Below are 21,288 nucleotides of genomic sequence, written 5' to 3' on the forward strand. Positions count from 1 at the left end.
GAGGTGTGAAGTGCAATTGCGCTGAAGGCTGAGCAGCTTCGCTTCTTTCTTCCCTTAACCTCCAAATTAAACACGCGGAAGCCATTTTTCCTTTTCGATGCTCCACTTACTGCAATTTAAACATTTACACCCCTTAATTTCCGAAATGTCCTTCTGTTCTTGTTTTTCAGCCGATTACTTGAGACGCTACATCGAACCCGGCCACGTTTTAAAGGTCCAAGACTCCAGCCGACCGGAGCCGAAAGTCAACTTTGGAGTGAGCTCCAAAAAAAAATCGTCAGGATGATTGAAGCCTTGTGCAAAATTGGTCGCCCCGCAGGCGCAAGGTGACATCTTTACACCTCTCCCGAGGCTGTTATGCAAATTAGAGCCAGACCGCGTCTCTAAATCAAAAAGTGAGGCGCGGTGGATCATTTTGAACAGAGCGCACGGTGGCGTTTCCAGTTAGCCTTGTAGCGCTCGCTTGATCCCGGGCCCTGCCGCTTTCTATTTGGGCGTGCCGGTGAAACCAAAATTTGTGCCGCGTATCGTCAAAAAATACAAGCTGTCTTCCTTTGGACTGAAACATTGTCGTCCACGACTGTCAAACTCGAGGCCTGGGGGCCAGGTCCGGCCCACTGCGTGATTTTATGTGGCCCGCGAAGGCAAATCATATATAATCATGATCAATTTCTGTGATTTTTGTGATAATCTGTAACAAAATTTCAATTGAGAGGTTGCAAGCATTTTTGTGTTACCAAGCAAACAATAGTTTGACGCTTGATTCAAAACGAGTTCATGAATTTAATCTGTAAATATCATGAGGTGGAAGATTTTCGTGGATTCACAGTCATAATGGCCCTCTGTGGAAAATCTTAACTACAATGTGGCCTGCGACAAAAATGAGTTTGACACCCCTCTTTTAGTCTCTTGAAAGGTAACATAAATCCCAGTTATGCCTTGGCCATAATATGATTTGCATCATTTGAAATGAACACAGTATTGCAAATTTTGGAGGGCTGAGGAACAAAGAAAAGGACAACCCCGAAGGGTTGGAATGAAATTTGAAACATTGATCAATGTGTGTGTGTGTGTGTGTGTGTGTTTGTGTGTTTGTGTGTTTGTGTGTGTGTGTGTGTGTAACAGCATTTTAGAAGTGTGAGAGAGCCTTTCAGTAGTATATATGAGTGCATATTAGAAGTGCTTATGAGAGATTATTGGAGTAGTTTGTGTTAAACTGTTTATGTGTGACAGTTTTTACTAGCATACGTGAGTAAACTACTGTAATTTCGAGACTATAAGCCGCACCTGATTATAAGCCTCACCCAGTACATTTTCAAAGTACATACATAAGCCGCACCCGTCTATAAGCCGCACGTGCCCACATTGAAACGCGAGGTATTTACAAAGAAAGACGGTACACAGAAAGAGTTTTCAAAGTTTTAATACTATACCTTAGCTTTTCTTTCCAAACAGTGCCTGTGACCCAGCAGTAACACAGCAGCAATACGGTAGTAACGCGGCACTAACAGGGCTGGCTAAAAAAAAAAAACATACCGGTAAAAGTCACCGAGACGTGGCAGCAACACGTTTCAGGCTACCTCCTTTTATTACCTCGGAAAGCTTTTTTTGTCTTTTTACATTGTTCCAGTTCTTCCCGCTGCCGTTTCCAGCATCTCACCATCGATTCGATTTAGCCAAGTTCACGTGCAGCAGCTCTGTTTCCTTCTTCAGACCGATTGCTTTTAACTTGAAAGGTGCGTCATATGCACTTCGTCTCGCGTTTTCCATGATATGACGGTCTGTTCATGCTAATTTTATTCTCGCACAAAGCGTGAAGTTACATTAAACGTGTCTTTCTCGACACATATATTCCACCTGTCTCACTCTTACTTTTTCTGCTCGAGCGCCCCTGGCGGCCACTAGAAAAAATGCATAAATTAGCTGCATCGTTTCATAAGCCGCAGGGTTGAAAGCGTGTGACAAAAATCGAGGCTTATAGTCTAGAAATTACGGGAGATGCAGAAGTGCGTATGAGAGGGTTTCAGTATTTTTATTTTATTCAGAATTTTGTCCCTCAGGACACCTCATGAAAATGTGCGTAGCACAACCAGACCTCGTCAAAATAGATCGGGAACCAAACCAGGGAGATTGTCTGTTCCCCTTTTAGCCACTTGGCTGGCCCCTCTTTCTTGCAGGTGTGTATCTTCCAATTCTGCGACATCACACCCAAGCTGAAAAATATCCATTTTGCAGCCCACCCACAAAGAGAGAGAGGAAAAAAAAAAAAAAAAAACCTCAGACCGGCACAGTGTCACCCGCCGGAAAGCAAAGCAGCATTTCAAGACACTGTGGCTAATGTGATTTAAGCCACGTCAGTGTGCTTCACAGTGCTCGCTGCCACTTTATACTAAACCTGTACACGCACCCCCCCCCCACACACACACACACATATGCACACACACACAACTCCTCCTGTAGTGTCCACTTTTTCCTTCCAAGAACAAAAGGCCAGAGAGCTGCTTTTATCTTCACAGACAAAATGAGCATTGGCTGTGAACATATGTCTCTCTTGTCGCTCAGGCACCCAAAATGTATATTTCCAGATTATTGTAGAAGTTACAATTAACCCCCCCCCCCCATTATGTTAATAAAACATAATGTTCCTCAAATTGCAGTAGTCAATGAGGTCGCAAATCAAGGCAAACGTTTTTTCAAGCGGGGTATCCATTTGAAGTGATGCTCAACAGCTGTTTGGATATTTTCAATATTTCTGAGTCACTTTTATCACAGCTCCTGTGACATTGTTTATATATATGACTAATATAGGGTGGCATGGGGGCCTCACAGTTCTGAGGACCTGGGTTCAATCCTGGCCCTACCTGTGTGGAGTTTGCATGTTCTCCACGTGCCTGCGTGGGTTTTCTCCGGGCACTCCGGTTTCCACCCGCATCCCAAAAACGTGCAACATTAATTGGAGACTCGAAATTGCCCCTCAGTGTGATTGTGAGTGCGGCTGATTGTCTCGATGTGCCCTGCGATTTGCTGGCGACCAGTTCAGGGTGTACCCGGCCTCCTGCCTGTTGACAGCTGGGGTAGGCTCCAGCACCCCCCATGACCCTTGTGAGGATACGCAGCTAAGAAAATGGATGGATACCTAATATAAATATAACTTGCAAAACAAGTGCATTTTTGTGTATTTTTGGATGATCTGAAATTTCATTGCAGGGGCAGAAAACGTCCAATTTTGGACTAACTCATATATTATATATGAGAGCAACTGGTGTGGACTTATTGCATATTTATTTTCCAAGATCTCCACTTTGGGCTTGCATGCTGGCGCACCTGGTTCCCCGTCAGGAAGAAGAGTATATGCGGGTTTGTTTTTTGTGTGTGTGTGTGTGTGTGTGTGTGTGGTGTGTGTGTGTGTTGTGTGTGTGTGTGTGTGTGTGTGTGTGTGTGTGTGTGTGTGTGTGTGTGACAAAGCAATTTGGCAGCGGTCTGGATGAAGCTCCTGGGCATGCGATCATCTTAAATCAGCTCTGCATGCACTCTGAGTGCTAAAACACTGACTTAGAGACCAGTAGCCAGGAAACAGAATTTTGTTTTGAGCCGATGCTCACTTGTTTGTCTAGGGATTAATTTTTTTTTTTTCTTTCATTAATTCAAATGATTCTGTTCAAATTGATTGGATTATTTTGTGGCACAATCAAGCTTTCTGGCTCTACATTTATTTCCCCCGCGCTGGTCCTATGGCACCATCTGCTGGATTATTATTTTTTATTATTTTATTTTATTTTTTGCCTTGACATTATACCCTACACACTCACACACAAAGGCTGTATAAAAAAATCTTCCTTTACTTATACATATATATTAATATATATGTGGTTTTACAATAGTTTTAAGTCTTGTGGAAGTACACTGCATTCATCCATCCATTTTCTTTGCCGCTTATCCTCACTAGGAGTGCCGGAGCCTGTCCCGGCTGTCAACGGGCAGGAGGCGGGGTACACCCTGAATTGGTTTCCAGCCAATCGCTGGGCGCATAGAGACAAACAGCCACTCTCACAATCACAACTAGGGGCAATTTAGAGTGTCCAAATAATGTTGCATGTTTTTTGGGATGTGGTAAGAAACCGGAGTACCCGCAGAAAACCCACGCAGGCACGGGGAGAACATGGAAACACCACACAGGTGGGTCTGGGATTGAACCCGGGACCTCAGAACAGTGAAGCTAACACTTTACCAGCTGGTCAACCATGCCGCCCGAGTTTGATGTATATTGATGTATTAATATAGATGTGGTTTTACGATAGGTTGAAGTTTTGTACAAATGCACTACATTTTTTCCCAATATCTGGGCAAATGTTTATGACCGATATTGTGTCATGCAGGGGTGTCAAATTCATTTTTCTCACGGGCCACATTGTAGTTACCCTCAGAGGGCTGTTATGACTGAAACCATGACAATCTTTTGCCTCGTCGTATTTACACATTAAATTTATTAACTAGTTATGGAATAAGAAATCAAGAGTAATGGGTTTTTCAACTATTGGTGATGTTTGGTAACACAAATCCTTGCAATAAACATTTCACCGTTATCATGTATGATAATGCAATTTGACATTTTTGTATTGATTTGAACAAAAATCATGGAAGTTGATACACATGATATACCTTTGCGGGGCCACATAAAATCATGCGGCGGGGCAGATCAGGCGGGCCTTGAGTTTGACACCTGTGGTGTAACGTCTTACATGTTTTGGTGGTCCTCATGAGAGCGTTTCCGTGATGAGTACGAGATTTTCAGTTTGAGTCTCTCGAGTGTGTTATGAGAGCCTTTCAATCGTGTATGAGAATGTTTATACAGGAGCGTTGTCGTCATGTGTATGAGAACATTTCAGTTGTGTGTGAGAGAGCTTCATTTTAATTGATGTTTTTGATTTTCATTTTCTTAGATGTGATGTAATATAAGGGTTGCTTAGGATAATACATGTACATTTTTTAAGAATGCCTGCTTTGCTTTGTTTTTTTTTTAGTTTATTTTTTGATGAACACTTAGACCCACTACGTTACTAGATGTGCAATGTTTGTTATTATCGTGGTATGAAGTAATTTTTCTATGGTCAAATGTTTACAAAGCACTGGTTTCCAGTTTTCTGACTTTGCTGATGTGCCGAGGTCTCTGTGAGAGCAAATGCGAATGCTTCTCCGCAGCGGAAGCGGCAGCACCTCCTCCACGTTGTTCATTATTCAGGAGAACCGGAGCCGGATGGCAACTGGGGGGGGGGGGGGGACCTCAACGCCGCAAACTGGCCCGACGGGGAACCCAAAGCTGACCAGGAGAGGACCGTCTTTACCGGGGACTTGTCAAGCCTTCACTTCGGAGCGGAAAACAAATTCGAATGACAACGCCGGCCGCCTGTCAAGGTATTTAAAAAGACATTTTTTTTTCCATGTCAATTACATTCTCAAAAGTGCATTTGCCAAATTGAATTTCAACTACTTTGTTTGACTCGTTACTTATTATTACTTGTGCTGTTGTGGCTGATTTTGTAACCCTTTCCACATAATTGTTTATTTGCGTAGGCAACACATTTCGACACTTTGTGGACACCCTGTAGAAATAGACAGCAAGTGAGAAAGAGTGGTTTTATTCCTAAACTAGTATATTTTTTATATTCATGTATTATTAGCATACATTAAAACTGTGCTTAAATGAGCCCGCTCACATGCATTGTACATCAACGGAAGTAAGGGAAAACTTTTACTAAAATGAAAGTTTAAAAATTGATTGCACAGAAAAGTTAAATACAACTGAACTGTGCCCACGTGTCACACTTTCAGAATCACTCTTCTAAAAAGTCAAGAAATATGTACGCTTATTGATTTTGTGAAGGCCTGTCATTTGTTTTCCTTTCCAGTGAACATTTGAAAAAAATAAATAACATATTTAAAGTTAGATGATGTCAACACAAAGCATGGATATTTATATTTTTCAAAGTCTACAGAAAGTCATAAATATTTAAAACGAAATTAAACATCAAATATAAAAAAAATCTAATACATATTAAAAAAAACTATTGTATACTAATTTGTCTTAAAGTTTTTGTCTCCATGTCACCCACACATGAAAAATGTTGAACACATCACAAAAAATGGAATATCGATGTCAACCAAAAGCATACACATTTTTTAATTTATGAAATAATGGTGCAGATGACATTTCTCTATGAAATTCTGCCTTTAGGTTACGCAAAAGCGGAACAAAATAAAGGGACTATTTTTTTTTTAAATGACTCAACTTAATAGCGGCGGGACATTTGAGAAAACAAACCAAAAATATTATTTTCAATTTATTTATTTAATTATATATATATACTGTATATAAATCTACTGAAACAAAATAGCATGGACATTAAATGAAATTACATTACGTGCAGTTATATTAAAATTTTGATTTTGCAACCATGGAAATGAAAAAAAAAAAGTCTTCATTGGTATTCTCATTCACTTTGCTAATTTGCATTCTGAAACTTGAAACTATATTGAAAGGTGAGAGAGAGAGAAAATAAGTAAATCATTTACTATGACGACAGCGATGACAACAAACGGCATCCATTCCTTCCTTGTTGTCAAGGCCGGCTGTTACTTCCTTGTTTGTCTTTTTTTCGGCGTAATTAGACAAGGCATGATAGTCACAGCCAATCTCAGCTCACCAAGCCTCAGAAATATTATTTGTTCTCTGCAGAGGATAAAGAATAAATGCCTGTGAGAGTTGTTGAGAGTGTGAGATGAGCCTCACTGTTTGTGTTAAAAAAAAGAAAAAAATGTTGCTTTAAGTATTCCAACCCTGGAATGCCAATGCTGTGTGTTAGCCGATCTTTGGCATTTTGCTTTGTTAGCTAGCATTAAGCTAGGTCGGGTAGTTTTTGGTGCGCTTGTTGCGTAACGCCACACAGAGCCCACGTGCTCGGCAGTCAAGCTAACATGAGGAGGCCTGATGTCTGTCAATTATTCATCATGTGCAAATCTAAAAGCGTCTCGCCATGGAAACGGGCCCGCCGTTGGTTTCGGTGTTTGACTCCCCCTCAATAATCTCTGCCGGTCTCATTCCGTAGTCCTTCCCGCACTGCGTTTGGACATGTGACATGAACTGCCCTTTCATTGGTCAACTTGGTCACAGTCAATTAGTGCATTGAATTGGAGTTTATTAGTACTATACTGTATAGATTTTAATATTTAATGTAGGGATACCACCGGAGGGTGCCCACCAACCACCTGTGCTACGAGACTTTGCGAATCACTGACTGTTATTACTCCTTTAGAAATCAAAAAAGTATATAGTCAACACACAAAGATCCTGAAACTGTTTATCATTTTAAACTCATGTGGCGTTGTCATTAAAAATAAAAATGTTACAGATGATTCATTTCATCAAAATGAACCAGAAGTGTACATAAAAGTGCATATGCAATAAACACGCTCGGTAACTTCCACTGACAACCCAGGCTAAATGTAACTCCTCCCCGACGCAACAAGCTTGCCTTTTAGTGGAAATTTAGAACTTCAACACTTACTTTACTACAATTGCTACTTTCCTATTAGGTAGGGCGTTGGCGCCACCTTGTGGAATATTGTGGTGTTCCAGAAAACTTACAGAAATCCACGACCCGTAGAATGTTCCAGGGAATACTTAGTGATACGTTTAACGGAATAAAATGTGTGAACAGCTGAATTTAAGCATTATAAAAATGCACTCAACGGAACCACCAAATTCAACATACCAAATAATTTAAATATCATACAAGAAACACAATTATTTTGTTTTTTAAAAAAATGATTGCAATTAGACGTTTATATACCACGTGGAAAAAAAACAAAAAATTAACAAGCACATTTTGGGGATTTGAACTTTTTTTTGGTTTGTTTTTCAATTTTTCAAATTACAATATTTGCGTTTGGATTATGGTAGTTATGATGTCAGTAATTCATAGGATAAAATAAAACCTGAAATTTTCATTCAACTGAAACATACATTATAAATAGCTGAATCAGATAACATGCTTTTTTTTGGAGGGGTCCCTTCATTATGGGAAAAGAGATATATTTTAAATAAAAATCTTTAAGAAATCATATATGCCTTGACCGCTAGATGGTGCACTGTTACTCCATTATTGTAGGATAGGCTTTACATTAGTTCTGGTCCTGAATACATAGTATTTTATTTAAAAAGGAATAGGTATCGAGTATAAAGCAACAGCTGCATCAATTTTAATATATTTTAAGGTTGAAATTAGTAAGAGATTAAAGACTAAATCCCATTTTAAAACTCAATGTTTATTTTTTTTTGGTTACGTTTGCAAGAAAACCATGTCATAAATCATCGTATGAATTGAATTGTCCGGCTCAACCATCAACGGTACACATTTGGGGGGGGGGGGGTCGGAATAGTTCATAGGTCATGTCATATAGATTGCTCTGGAAAAAAAAACGAGACTTAAAAAAATATTGCTGGATATATCTGATACTGGCACAGTGGATCAGCTGGTAAAGCCTTGGCCTCGCAGTTCTGAGGACCTGGGTTTGATCTCGGCCCCGCCTGTGTGGAGTTTGGATGTTCTCCCCGTGCCCGCTTGGGTTTTCTCCGGGCACTCCGGTTTCCTCCCACATCCCTAAAACATGCACCATTAATTGGACCCTCTAAATTGCCCCTAGGTGTAATTGTGAGTGCAGCTGTTTGTCTCCATGTGCCCTGCGATTGGCTGGCTACCAGTTCAGGGTGTGCCCCGTCTCCTGCCCGTTGTCAGCTGGGATAGGCTCCAGCACTCCCCGCGACCCTTGTGAGGATAAGAGGCAAAGAAACTTCATGGTTTATAGAACATATAGGTGTTTTTAATGATAATTTAGTGTTAGTATGTATTGACAGTAGGGTTGCAAATCAAGGCTAACGTCATGTTTTAATAAAATATGAACGGTAGGAGGACTAACTATTTGGTCTACTTTAGCGTGATGATGTCATTTCTGCTGAGTCATGTAGCTCACTTTTTTTCCACTTCCTCTAGATGACAAAAAAAGCTTTTCATAACAGTCTTTATATTCAATTTCACATCACATTTACTTCTATTTACAATGTCATAGGTAAGACATTTCAATCAAATCATCCCCTTCAAAAAGCTTATTCCAAACTCTATTTATCAGTTAATTCTCTTTTTTTCATCAAGAGGGAAGAACGAGAAAAAGTCATTTTGTGGCGCTCAAGGGCTACTTTGTATTTTGACAGCTATTTATGAATCGTTTTGCTGCTGCTAATTGCATTTTGGCCCCAGGAAAACTCATCCACAAAACAAGTAGAGTACATGTTTGGGTTTTTTGCAGCCCGGTTTTTTTGCCATTTCACGGGCCGCACAGAAAATATCCTCCGATTCTCCAATGACCCACAGACACGTAAATTAAATTGTTTTTTTTTGTTGTTGTTTGTTTTTTTGTTTTGACACAAGCAACAGTTGCTGGCAGCTGCATTAAAAAGGGCATCACCGGGCCGAAAACATGTCGGCGGGAGGCTTAGTATTCATTTGGTGACAACATGAATGTGGGACTTGGTTCTTGTGTCCTGCAATAAGAAGGCCTTCAAAAAAAAAAAAAAAAAAAGGAAAAAGAAAAGTGGATTGAAAAGGAGCACGAAGGCTGCTTGTTCCATGCTGTCACTGTGAAAACAGGAATACGCCTTTACAACACACACACACACACAAGCTGTTTGTATTGCTGATGTAGGTCAGACGAGGAAAAACTGGTTCACGTCGGAGGAAGGTGGCAGCCTGCGGTGCTGGTCAAAGTAATATCAGGTGTTCACTCGAGTTTTTTTTTTTTTTTTTTTCATTTGATTCATTTATTTTGAGATTGCTTTGACTCTGACTTTTTGCTATTTAAAAAAAAAAAAAAAAGGTTTCTTAGGTGCCTCGGTGGAGCAAGTGTAGAGCGTTGGCTTCATACTTCTCAGGACCAGGGTTCAAATCCCGGTCCCACCTCTGTGGAGTTTGCATGTTCTCCCCGTGCCTGTGTGGGTTTTCTCCGGGCACTCTGCCTTCCTACCACATCCCAAAAACATGCAACATTAATATTAATTGGACTCTCTAAATTGCCCCTAGGTGTGAGTGTGACCATTTTCTTTGCCGCTTATCCTCACGAGGGTCGCGGGGAGTGCCGGAGGCAATCCCAGCTGTCAACCGGCAGGAGGCGGGGTGCATCCTGAACTGGTTGGCAGCTCAATCGCAGGGCACATGGAGACAGACAACAGTCACACTCACAATCACACCTATGGGCAATTTAGAGTGTCCAATTAATGTTGCATGTTTTAGAGATGTGGGAGGAAACCGGAGTGCCCGGAGAAAACCCACGCAGGCACGCATGGGGAGAACATGCACACTCCACACAGGCGGGGTCGGGATCGAACCTGGGTTCTCAGAACTGTGAGGCCAATGCTTTAGCAGCTGACCCACCGTGCTGCCAGAATAAGAACTAAACAGGATAATTAAAGTAAGGGGCACTCCGGTGGACGAAAGTGTGACTTAAAGCATCTGCTTCACAGTTCTGAGGACCGGGGTTCAAATCCCGGTCCAACCTGTGTGGAGTTTGCATGTTCTCCTCGCGCCTGCGTGGGTTTTCTCTGGGCACTCCGGTTTTCTCCCACATTCCAAAAACATGCAACATTAATTGGACACTCTAAATTGCCCCTAGGTGTGATTGTGAGTGCGAATGGATGTCCCTATGTGCCCTGCGATTGGCTGGGAACCAGTCCAGGGTGTACCCTGCTTCCTGCTCACTGACACCTGGGATAGGTTCCAGCACTCCCCGCGACCCACGTGAGGATAAGCGGCTGAGAAAATGGATGGATGTACTTTTTAAAACTGTCTTAATGTCTTGTTCCCGAATTCATTTTGACTTTGAATTTGCTGGAAGTCCCTCCCCAATTAAGTGGCTTGCTTCCCAGTGTGAGTTTGCATCTTGTTTGCTCACGAGCGCCACCCACCGCCGGGGGCGGGGGTGCCACCACTTCGCCAGCGCAAGACAAATACAGGATATGCATTGAGGAATGCCTCGTGGGCTCACACACTCACTAGGCGGAGATGTTGCTCTCGTTCCCTCCTTCACTCCCTCCCTTCCTCTTTTTTTTTTTTTTTTTTTTACATCTTGACTTTTTTCTCTCTTCGCCTTTTGGGCCGAGCGAGGGGAGGGGCTGTATGAGTAATTTAATACCTGTCCAATTCATTACTTTTTTTTTTTTTTTTTTTAATTTGGTGGAGTTTACTGTATGTAACTCGCTCCATTGCCCTGACAAGTGGCGAGGTGAGCACACACGAGCCGGCAGAGTTGAGAGGAGGCGAGTAAAAAGAGAGACTCCCGACCTTCAAAGTGGCAATAAAAGGGAAAGTAGGAGGAAAAGAAGGGAACTTTATCCTCACATGGAAGAATGATAGAAGCCAGCGGGGGCTCGCCGCCCGGCGACATGAGCTCAGAGGCCGGGACGGGGACGGAGCGTCCGCAGGATGAGGCGTCCTCACCGGTCCCGGGGCGCCTTGCCGGCTCGGACGTCTTCCCGTCGCGGGACTTTAGAGGGAAGTTTAAAAAGATGCGGCACAAGAAGAGGCCCACCATACTTGAAAGTAGGTGCAGATCATTGTCATTTGGCGGACCGGCTGGGAATGTCTCACTTCTTTAGCGTATTTGGCACCCCCATCCACAAGTCTTTGCGGGTCATTCAAGTTGGACGACGTAGCGCGGCCAAGAGTTTTGAGCATTTTCTTCCATAGTTTTGCACCTTCAACCTACTTTAAAGTACATTTAAACTCATTCAGTCACACTTCCTAAATACATTTAAAAAACCCTAAAAATTTAGATATGCAAAAATGCTGTACAGTTTCGATAAATGTTGTGAATTTAGGGATAGTGGAAGTAATTTAGGTACAATCAATCTTTTGTCGTTTTCAAACAAACATCTTATAATTTGATTGGTCCAGAGATCAATGTATTTGTCAAATCAAATATTTTCCCGTTTGGTGCAACTCTGTCAAAGATACTGAGGCACTTTACAAACATGCTTCTAAAATATTGCTGAATAAATCCTTCAATATCAAATGAAGCAAATTTATATGTGAACACTAATTTTATCGGAGTATTTTTTTTTTTTAACAGAGTTCCAAATCCACACTAATGTTAGCATCTTCGCTTCCGAGTACCTGCTAGCGGTGTTTTATAGATACTCAAGCACTTTAAAATCATCTTTTGGAAATATTGCAGAATACATCCTGTAAAATTAAATTAAAAAAAAAAACATTTTATGTGAACACTAGTTCAATTTCGTTATTATTTCATTATAGCGTTCCAAAACAGTGCTAATGTTAGAATTAAAGATTACATGCTAGCTTGGTTAGCTGCTATGCTAGCAAGAACAGTTTACAACTGCGATATCATAAAACAGAAAAACTGATATGAATGTCATTTTTGATAACACGAGGAACATTGTTGTGTTAGTTTGATTGACAGCTGAAAAAAATCATAAAATAGGACAAATCTAAAAAAGGAATTAGCATTTCTGTCTAACTGATGAAAGGTCATGGGTTCAAACTCAGCCCCTGGCCTTTGTGTGTGGATTTGGATTTCTCTCTGTGCTTGTGTGGATTATCTCTGGGTATTCCAATCCCTTCCCATGTTCCAAAAAAAGGGTTAACACATGCATGATAGATGATGTGAAGATTTTAAATTGTTAAATTGTCCATGTCAGCGAGAATGGTTGCCCGCCTGCCATCGGCTGGCGTCTGTTGCCGGATGTACCCCGCCTCGTGCCCGACGTCAGCTGATAAAGCCGATAACCGGTCGACAAAATCCTCTACATGGTGAAAAATCTCGTTTTAGTGAGTATTTTTATTTTATTTTTTTTAATATTTTGAGAGGGGAAAATGTCCTCCAATTGTAAAATGATCTATCCCGCATTGATGGAGCGGAGGTCCGAAGATGTGAAGGGGCGGCTGGGGGCCGAAGGGGGTGTAGCGCAGAGATAGAGTCGACACATAGCTGGCATTCCTCACCTTCATCAGTGCTTGATAATGCTCTTAATAACGTCTTAATGTGTCCCAGCCCTTTTCCTTCTACTCCTACGTACACGACGGGTGGGCTTATTCAGACCGCATGTTAACATTTGGGGATCTTTGACAGACGTAAGAAACTGATACGGTATTTAAGCCGTGAGCGCAATCTCCAACATGACAATGACGACTATTGAGCGCTTGCCATTCATTTTGTCCCTTGTTGTCTCACTTGTCCCTTTGATGTTTTTTCTGTTTCGCTGGGAAGAAACTAACATTTTTCCCCGATTACATAACAATTGTAGTTACAGCAAACGCTTGTTAACGAGATTAAATCTGATGGACACGCGGGCGTCTGCACTGATGGCGGTTTTCACTAATGAGCAGTTTTCGTCCGACTTCACCCCGTATCTGATTCCTGGTGGGTGCAATTAGGAACAGCAATTTTTCTGTGGTTTCCATAGAACTTTTGAATTAGGGGCAATTGCAGCTGTGCCCCACCAAGTAGCTGAGGAGATTGAAGGATTGCTTGTAAAATATTTTGTTGTCAGCTGTCGTCAGTCATCATGATGCCTATATCGAGTACCATAAACAAACATATTCACTTATTTGCCTTTTTCTGGGGTGTGGGGGAGGGGTCACGTGTTATTTTCTGAAGAATACAGCTATTTGTGAATTCCTGGCATATTATAATTTTACTGTAATGCCACAAGATGGCCTCAAATGTTGTTTACCCGTATGAGAGCAAACAATCTTTGTATTGGTTCGTCGTGAGCCCAAAAATAGCACACAGGGGATTTTTTTTCTCTCCCTCCGAAAATAAAAACAGAAAGGAGATTGTTTTGTGAAAATCAAAATTCATCTGCACCCCTGACATCTCGCGTGGTGCCACTTGACCTGGAGTTGCGTTCGACATCTGGACATAAAGTTTTACGGGTGTGAAGGACCTGTGTGGGGGGGAAGTAAAAGCTGCCATAGGCCAGTGATGTCTCTTCCATAAAGTACATTATGTAATAAATGTTTTGATGCAGAGCGTTGTCGGGATTATGCAGCAGAGCGTGGATGATGTCATCACTGATGGGATTTGCATTTATGTATACATTCTAGTTGAATTTTATTAACTGTGTAATAGTTACAGAGTAAACGTTACAGTATTTGAATTTCTTGTTTTATGGTGAATCATCAGAAGTGACGCTCACGTCTTACAATGTGGGCGAAAAGCCGTCATCGGTTTAGTATCCCTGATTCCAATTTGGATGCATTTGGTTGGTTGCCGTTGGCTGCTTTGAACGAAAATGTTTCCTGATGATTTCCTGTAAATTTTCAGGTCTTGGAAAGAAAAAAAAATAATTGATCATGATAAACAACTCTGCCATATCTGGTGTTGACCACAAGGGGGAAAAAAAAACACCGCTATTCACGGGGAATACATACCGAGGCCTAGAGCGAAAATGTAGTCAAAATCCACAATTGACCGCCAACAAGAAAAGCTTTTTAATTGCCTATAAAGGCCACAAAATAGCAGTAAAGCACGTTTTTTTTCTTTTCGAAAAGGCCTTTATTTAGTTCAACATAGTTTCTTGCCAACAGGTGGTGCCAAAGCAACTTTTTTCATGCTAGACACGGCTCTGGCCAGAGCAGCAAAACGGCCTTAGGGTGGAAAAAAAACCATTTTTTTTCAGCAAGTAATCAAGAATACATTCTCCCCCGAAAAGTCAGAATTTGCAAATACCGAACTGCAAATATGTGGGGTCCGCTGAGTTATTAATTTTTGAGATACTAGTGAGCCAATTTTTGCAGGGTCACATCCAGAAATTGATTTGCATCACGCTTAGGCTGGTGCAGTAATTTCTCTTTATAGCAGATGCAGTGAAAACGATTACAGTCTGAATGTCTGGTCAAACGAATTCATCCATTTTATAGATGAATGTAACCAAATTTACCCCATATCGACACCCCCCCTCACCCCCAGGAATCCAAATTATATCTGCTACCATGCCACCATGTGTCACAGTAGGTAGTCTTTGCTGTACATGGCCTCAGTTTCTGAGGCAGTAATTGGCAGTCAACACTCGATGCTGGGAAAATATGTGGGAAAAAATGAACGCCTTTGTGAGGCCATAAATTCATCTTTTTGGGAATAAAAGAAGAACTCCTCTGTATGACGCCACCACACCCGTTTCCAAGTCGCCTTGTTCAACACACATTTACATAAGCATGTAAAAGCAGCCCGTCCTTGAGGCCTTTTGGCTGATTTCCACCACAGATATTTGACTGTCGTGACTTGTTTTTCATTCTTCATCAAAAAGCCGTTTAAAGTCATGACGCATTTTTCGATGGCCGACGCGGGCGGACACATGACAGCTTAATGATGTTCAAGTCTCGTAGATGACATAACTGGTCGCTCAAGGATTTCAGCCCTCCTTTATGTGAACGATGCCTGCGAGTAGGATTTGTGTAGTCATGCAAAGTCATACATCTTTTATTTTTCATAAATTGCATTGCAATTCTATGCTCTCAACCCCCAGCATCACTACGTTGATTTACTGGTTTAGTTTAAGTCTTGGGCGGCACGGTGGGGCAAATGGTAAAACGTTGGCCTCACAGTTCTGAAGTTTAATCACGGACTCGCCTGTGTGGAGTTTGCATGTTTCTCCCCGTGCCCGCGTGGGTTTCCTCCGGGCACTCCGGTTTCCTCCCACATTCCAAAAACATGCAACATTAATTGGACACTCTAAATTGCCTCTATGGGTAATTGTGAGTGCGGCTATTTGTCTGTATGTGACCTGCAATTGGCTGGCAACAAGCTCATGGTGTACCCTGCCTCTTGCCCGTTGACAGCTGGGATAGGCTCCAGCACACCCCGCGACCCTCGTGAGGATAATCAGCGAAGAAAATGGATGGGTGGATTTATGTTTTGACCCTGCGCAAACTAATGACTTTCCCATCGTCGTCATCTTTCCCATTGAAATGAATCGAAATACCCTTGATCCATTTTGCTGAAAAATACCCACAGAAATATATTTAACATGTTTTTCAATGAGAACAATAGCAAACTAGCGTTTTGTACTTCATAAAACCATATAGTAGTAATAGGTTTGTGCATCATTATTATTCAATGGGCATTGTGCTGCTAATACTGCCATGCACACCTTGGTTAGCAGGTGCCAGTATCATAAAGTCATTATATATATATATATATATATATATATATATATATATATATATTCGTTTTTACACTTCTCTAGCTTATTCAAAAATGAAAAAAGTAATTTCTTAAACTTTAGAGGAACGCTTGTACGACAATATATTTTCGAACCAATGCTGGCCGTAAGTTTTGAAGTTCTCTGCTTCCATCTCGCGGTGTATTATCTGAAAAGGCACTCATAAGGAAAATTGAGGGAAAAAAAATGATGAATTGGCTCGTCACCCGAAAAACTTCAAACATCGAGGTCCTGCCGCATGCGCACTTGACCAGAGTTGTCGGTACACGAAGAGGCTAAAAGCCGACAGTCAGCGCTCACTAAGCACCGATAATCCATGCGACCGCTGATCGCTTTAATGCAGTCTTTGCGCCGCTCTCCCAGATGTTCCATGATTATGTTTCAAGTCTTCTCCATGGCCGAGAGATGAGCAACGTGCCATTCTAATGCACTCATTATCATCGTCATCATTATCATCATCATCGTCATCATCATCCCGAGGCACCCCACGCAGACAAACAGTAGTTATTATTAACTGCACGCCGGCTAAGAGGATTGCCCCCTCCGCTCTCAGCCTCCACACGCAATTATTTAAAGGGAACTCGCACTCCCACCCACCGCCCGCCTCTCGCTGTCCATGGCGAGATGCTGAGAGAGAGTGGAGGGGAGGGGAGCGAGCTTGGGGGCCAAGAAGGAAGGGAACAAGTCTTCCCAGTCTCCAGAGTCGCCGGTTTGAGGCTCCGAGGCACCGGGAAGAGGTGACTGCGTCGCCAGTACTAGATCAGCTGGCGGCGGTCATGGCCAGCCAGCAGGACTCGGGCTTCTTTGAAATCAGCATCAGATCCCTGCTCAAGTCATGGAGCGGCGGTGAGTTGCAGCTTGTTGGTTTCGAGAACACGTGTGTCAAACTTGATTTTAGAGCTTTTTTCTGGCGGGTGAGGAGCAGTTGAAAGATGCTGAAAAGTCCAGCAGTAACCTTGAACAGTCTGAATGATTGTTGTACCAGCAATGCTTTTATAACTGTGAATGAGTCCCAGAAAGATCCTCGATAGGTGAAAGTCTACAATACAGAGATACCATAAAAACATTTGGTCTACTTTTACATATCCCACATATATAAACACCCTCTAGTTGATCGAAACACATTTTTTAAAACAAATTGCACGCATATTTGAATCCAAAAAGTGACAGACATGTACCTTAAAGAGGCGGGGCCTGGTTTGCTGCCGTATGATGTCAACGAGTCTACGTGTGAGTTTCTTGCCGTGAGCTGTGGTTTACAACAGCTCCTGTGGTCTGTGTAAGTTTTTGTATTTCAGTGTCTTTTTACGATGGCTAATAATCGCAAAGGCATGAAAGTCAGTCAGCATCTGTGAAAATGTCATTTGTTGTAGGCCGGGAGAAGCTTTTTAGTGTTGCGTTTTCTATTTTTTGCATGACATATTGGTAGCCATGAACCCAAATAATCCTCTAATCATTTGCATTTTGCCCGTATTATGGTTCGGATAATATTTATGGCTATTTGAGAAAAATGGTAGTAGAATGAATGTAGAAATGGAAGTTAAATTATGATTATTATTTTTTTACCTTCACTCAGCAATTGACCCCTGCGTACAGGGCACTTAACCACGCCTCCTGAAGTGACGTCACGACACATGTGCTGACGTAAGACAAAAATTCGTAAAAAATGGCAAATACAATACAATACATTCTGAACTGAGACAGACTCCATGCTTCTGATTTCATTCAATCATTCACACGTAGCAATGTTATGCTAGCGAAGAACGTCTCATTCATTTATACGAGACGTGTATTAAAAATCAAATTTATGGCATATCTTCGTGCAAACACAGTCTGGTTAAGCTTCGGCCGCGAGCCAGCAATAAATCAATACATTTGTGCAGTCCGATCATCGCTAAATATCGCTCAACAAAGAATAAGTGTGGCAATCGTTCACACGCAGCAGTGTTATGCTAGCGAAGAACTTCGAATTCATTTATACGAGACATGTATTGAAAATCAAATATAGGGCATACCTTCGTGCAAACATATGTGTTCCAGTTGATATTAGATGGATTTAGTTGATGATGCGGTCTTGCACAAAGTTTGATCCATCAAAGGCATTTTTCGTACTGGGTCTTCGGTTTTGGAAAGGGTACGAATCGAACTCCACCAACTAGCCTTTCAGAATACCTGTCGTCACTATTACAAAGTCCGTGACTACACCTCTGAACCATATTTTTTGTTAAATAACCCAAATACGCGATAAAACGCTAATTAAACCTATACTGGACCATGCAATATTGTCTGAGAAAATGGCGGGAGCAAAAACGGGCTTTGGTTTATGCAGATCTCTGGCCTCTGATTGGTCAGTGACACGGATTGCTCAATATCCACGGAGGGGTCAATTGTTTGTCAAACTTCCATTTGATCGTCTCCTAGCAACAGCGTCACCACAGTGATGGGGCCTCCTCCTCCGAGAAGTTGCCGGCGGTGCACTGAGTCACAATCGTATCGTGGCATGCCCCATTCTGCGCCCTTTGCGATGAGTCAGCGTCTCGGAACTGCTTGTCCCCCCCCCACCACCCCCAATACGGCTGGATTTACCTGACATGCCCCTTGTGATGGGTCTGTGATGATGTAGTGGTACACAGTGTGGATTGAGCTCCCACGCAGTCAATGTGCGTAGGTTTGCAAAGTTCATGGTATTTTTTTTCAAGTTGAATATTTCAGTTATGTGTGTGAGAGCATTTGTTTCATGTTTGGTCTTGTTTTCCCGTGTTCTATGCTCATCTTGGTCGTTTTTCCCTCGGCAGCCCTGTCGTGTCAACCGATAAGCGACCTCCAGGCATTTGCGTCTTGTCCATCTGTGCCTCGTCGTCTCTTCCGTTAGCTTCTATCTCACTCTTTGGTTTCTTTCAGTCTGTCGACGTTCAAAGTTGCCGTCGCCGTGGTCGCGTGCCCCCTTTATCATGTTATGCTGATGAGTTTATTCCTGGGGTTTCTTCTTTCTGGTGATTCTTGAGTTTTCTGTGAATTTCTACATTTAATCCACGATACAGTTGTGGCTTTTATGTTTGGGTGAATACAGCACAATAATGTACTACTCAGACATGTGATTTTCCCTTTTATAGGGGGAATTATGTCCTTTTAAATTGCATTGATTAGAAAAAAAAAATCTCCATATTTCTGCAACATTCCAACCATAACCCGTGCCAGAATCCACGGTCGTTCATTTTCCGGTCCGATTTTTGGAAGCGAGGTGGAAGATTAGGTACGTGTCAGTTGATTGGTCAAATGTGTTCATCCTGACCAATGCAAACAGTTGTTGTTTACGAGGCGGTTCACGGGGCCAATTTTGAGTCAACACAACGGGGGTACTCAAGAGGAAAGACGCCTCTCGAGTGAAAGAAATTGATCCGTCAAAAATAAGTTCCGATGGGATTGGATGGAACGAGAAATCGTCGATACAGTTGGAAAGAAGAAAGATTTCACTCTGTTGAGCGACTTCATTCGCAAAATCGATTGACTTGGTAAAGCATTGTCCACGTGGGGTCAGGATACTATGGACTATGGGTCAAGAGGTTTCAAGCCATTGGAAGTTCACGCGAAATGACAAAAACGTCAAACAACAGGAAGCAAGGAAAATGAACTTTTCCATAGCTGCTACATTCGGATTTCAACCCAAGGCCAACAAACCTTACGAACTTCATCCCTTGTTTACGTCCACTACTCCCGGTATTGAGAGGCAAGATCCATCGTAACAACCAACCCCAGTTGCAAACCGGGTCGTCAATAATGAGGTGACAGTTCAGAACCAATGACTTGAAAAATGTCTGTATTATTTACTGATAACAAAACATGACATTAATAATTGTCAAACTCATGCGTTTCAATCATTTACAAAAACAAAAAATAAATTGTTTTTGAATGGATCCGATGTACACGCTATGAAAGCACGTTTGCATGCCATGATGCAAATCTGAATTCAATTGAGTAGTTTACGTAGTTGAATATGTATTTGAAATGTATGGGGTAAAGGGATGCACGTAAATAATGAACGATCATATTGTGCACATTTTGAAAACAGAATAGCGTTTATTTAGAGATGTAATAGATACATTTAATTAATAATACAATTTATAAAACTTGCACGTTAAAATTGCTGATCATCCTTTGATCATGCTTGCAGCCCCCAGACCCCCCCCCCCCGGCTATTTTTCATCATTTTTCATTCAGTCAAATCACATGTCTGACTACTGCATTCCCTGCGTCACTTATTTTCCCCCTCGACACCACAAAAACACTGCAACTGTGACAAGTTTGGAAGTGTTTCTGCGAACTTTTCGCTCGTGTCAGAATGTTTCAGTGGCAAATATGGATGAAAAATAATATGCCCTTGTGTGAGAAAATATTTTAGTAGAATGTGAGGGGATTTTCAGTCAGTGTGCATATAAGCATAAAAAAAAATCAATATATTTTATATGTATATGTGTGTGTGTGTTTGTCACTCGACATGTCCAGGACATTGAAGTACTAGATATGGATCATATATGCATTTATTTAGAATTGGACGCTGGGACCTGCAGTGCGAATCCGCCCTGAGTCACAATCATATGACAACTGTGCTCCAGTGTATTCAATGATTCAGCATCTCATCTCATATCTCCTGCTGCTGCTGCTCGGCTGTATTTGTCCGCAGTGCGCAAGGTTCTCACATGGTCTTAAGAGCTCTTAGTAAGCGGGAGGACGCCCTAATAGGATTAGCGGTCCTTCATTGGGGCCACGCAGGTCTGGGGTCAGCTCTTGTTTCTTGTGTTTTTCTGGACCGCCTTGAGAGTGAAAGTGACTGACAAGTGGAGGGCGATAAAAAAAAGTCCTTGATGAGACATAATAGACTCTGTTTCATAAAAAAAAAAAAAAAAAAAAAAAAAAAAAAGCTTCAGTGCAAACAGAAGCACAATCACTCCAAACTGAATCATCTCCTCTTGGTGTTGTGTAATCATTGTAGGCCAGCAAAT

At 41.8% G+C, this 21,288-nt stretch overlaps 1 protein-coding gene across 2 annotated transcripts in view; it reads left to right on the forward strand.

Moving 5' to 3' along the window:
- Positions 1 to 11,320: 11,320 nt before the first annotated feature.
- Positions 11,321 to 21,288, forward strand: part of LOC133504532 (protein furry homolog) — a 61,392-nt gene continuing 51,424 nt past the window's right edge. Inside the window, exon 1 of one of the 2 annotated variants that reach the window (XM_061826861.1) lies at positions 11,321 to 11,645. In XM_061826861.1, coding sequence (XP_061682845.1) covers positions 11,453 to 11,645 — 193 coding nt within the window. In that variant the 5' untranslated portion in view covers positions 11,321 to 11,452. Of the gene's footprint in view, positions 11,646 to 16,969; positions 17,135 to 21,288 lie in introns of those variants that run through there. The other variant, XM_061826862.1, reaches the window with a different exon arrangement.

Source organism: Syngnathoides biaculeatus, chromosome 8 (genome assembly GCF_019802595.1).
Source record: "Syngnathoides biaculeatus isolate LvHL_M chromosome 8, ASM1980259v1, whole genome shotgun sequence".
Lineage (NCBI taxonomy): Eukaryota > Metazoa > Chordata > Actinopteri > Syngnathiformes > Syngnathidae > Syngnathoides > Syngnathoides biaculeatus.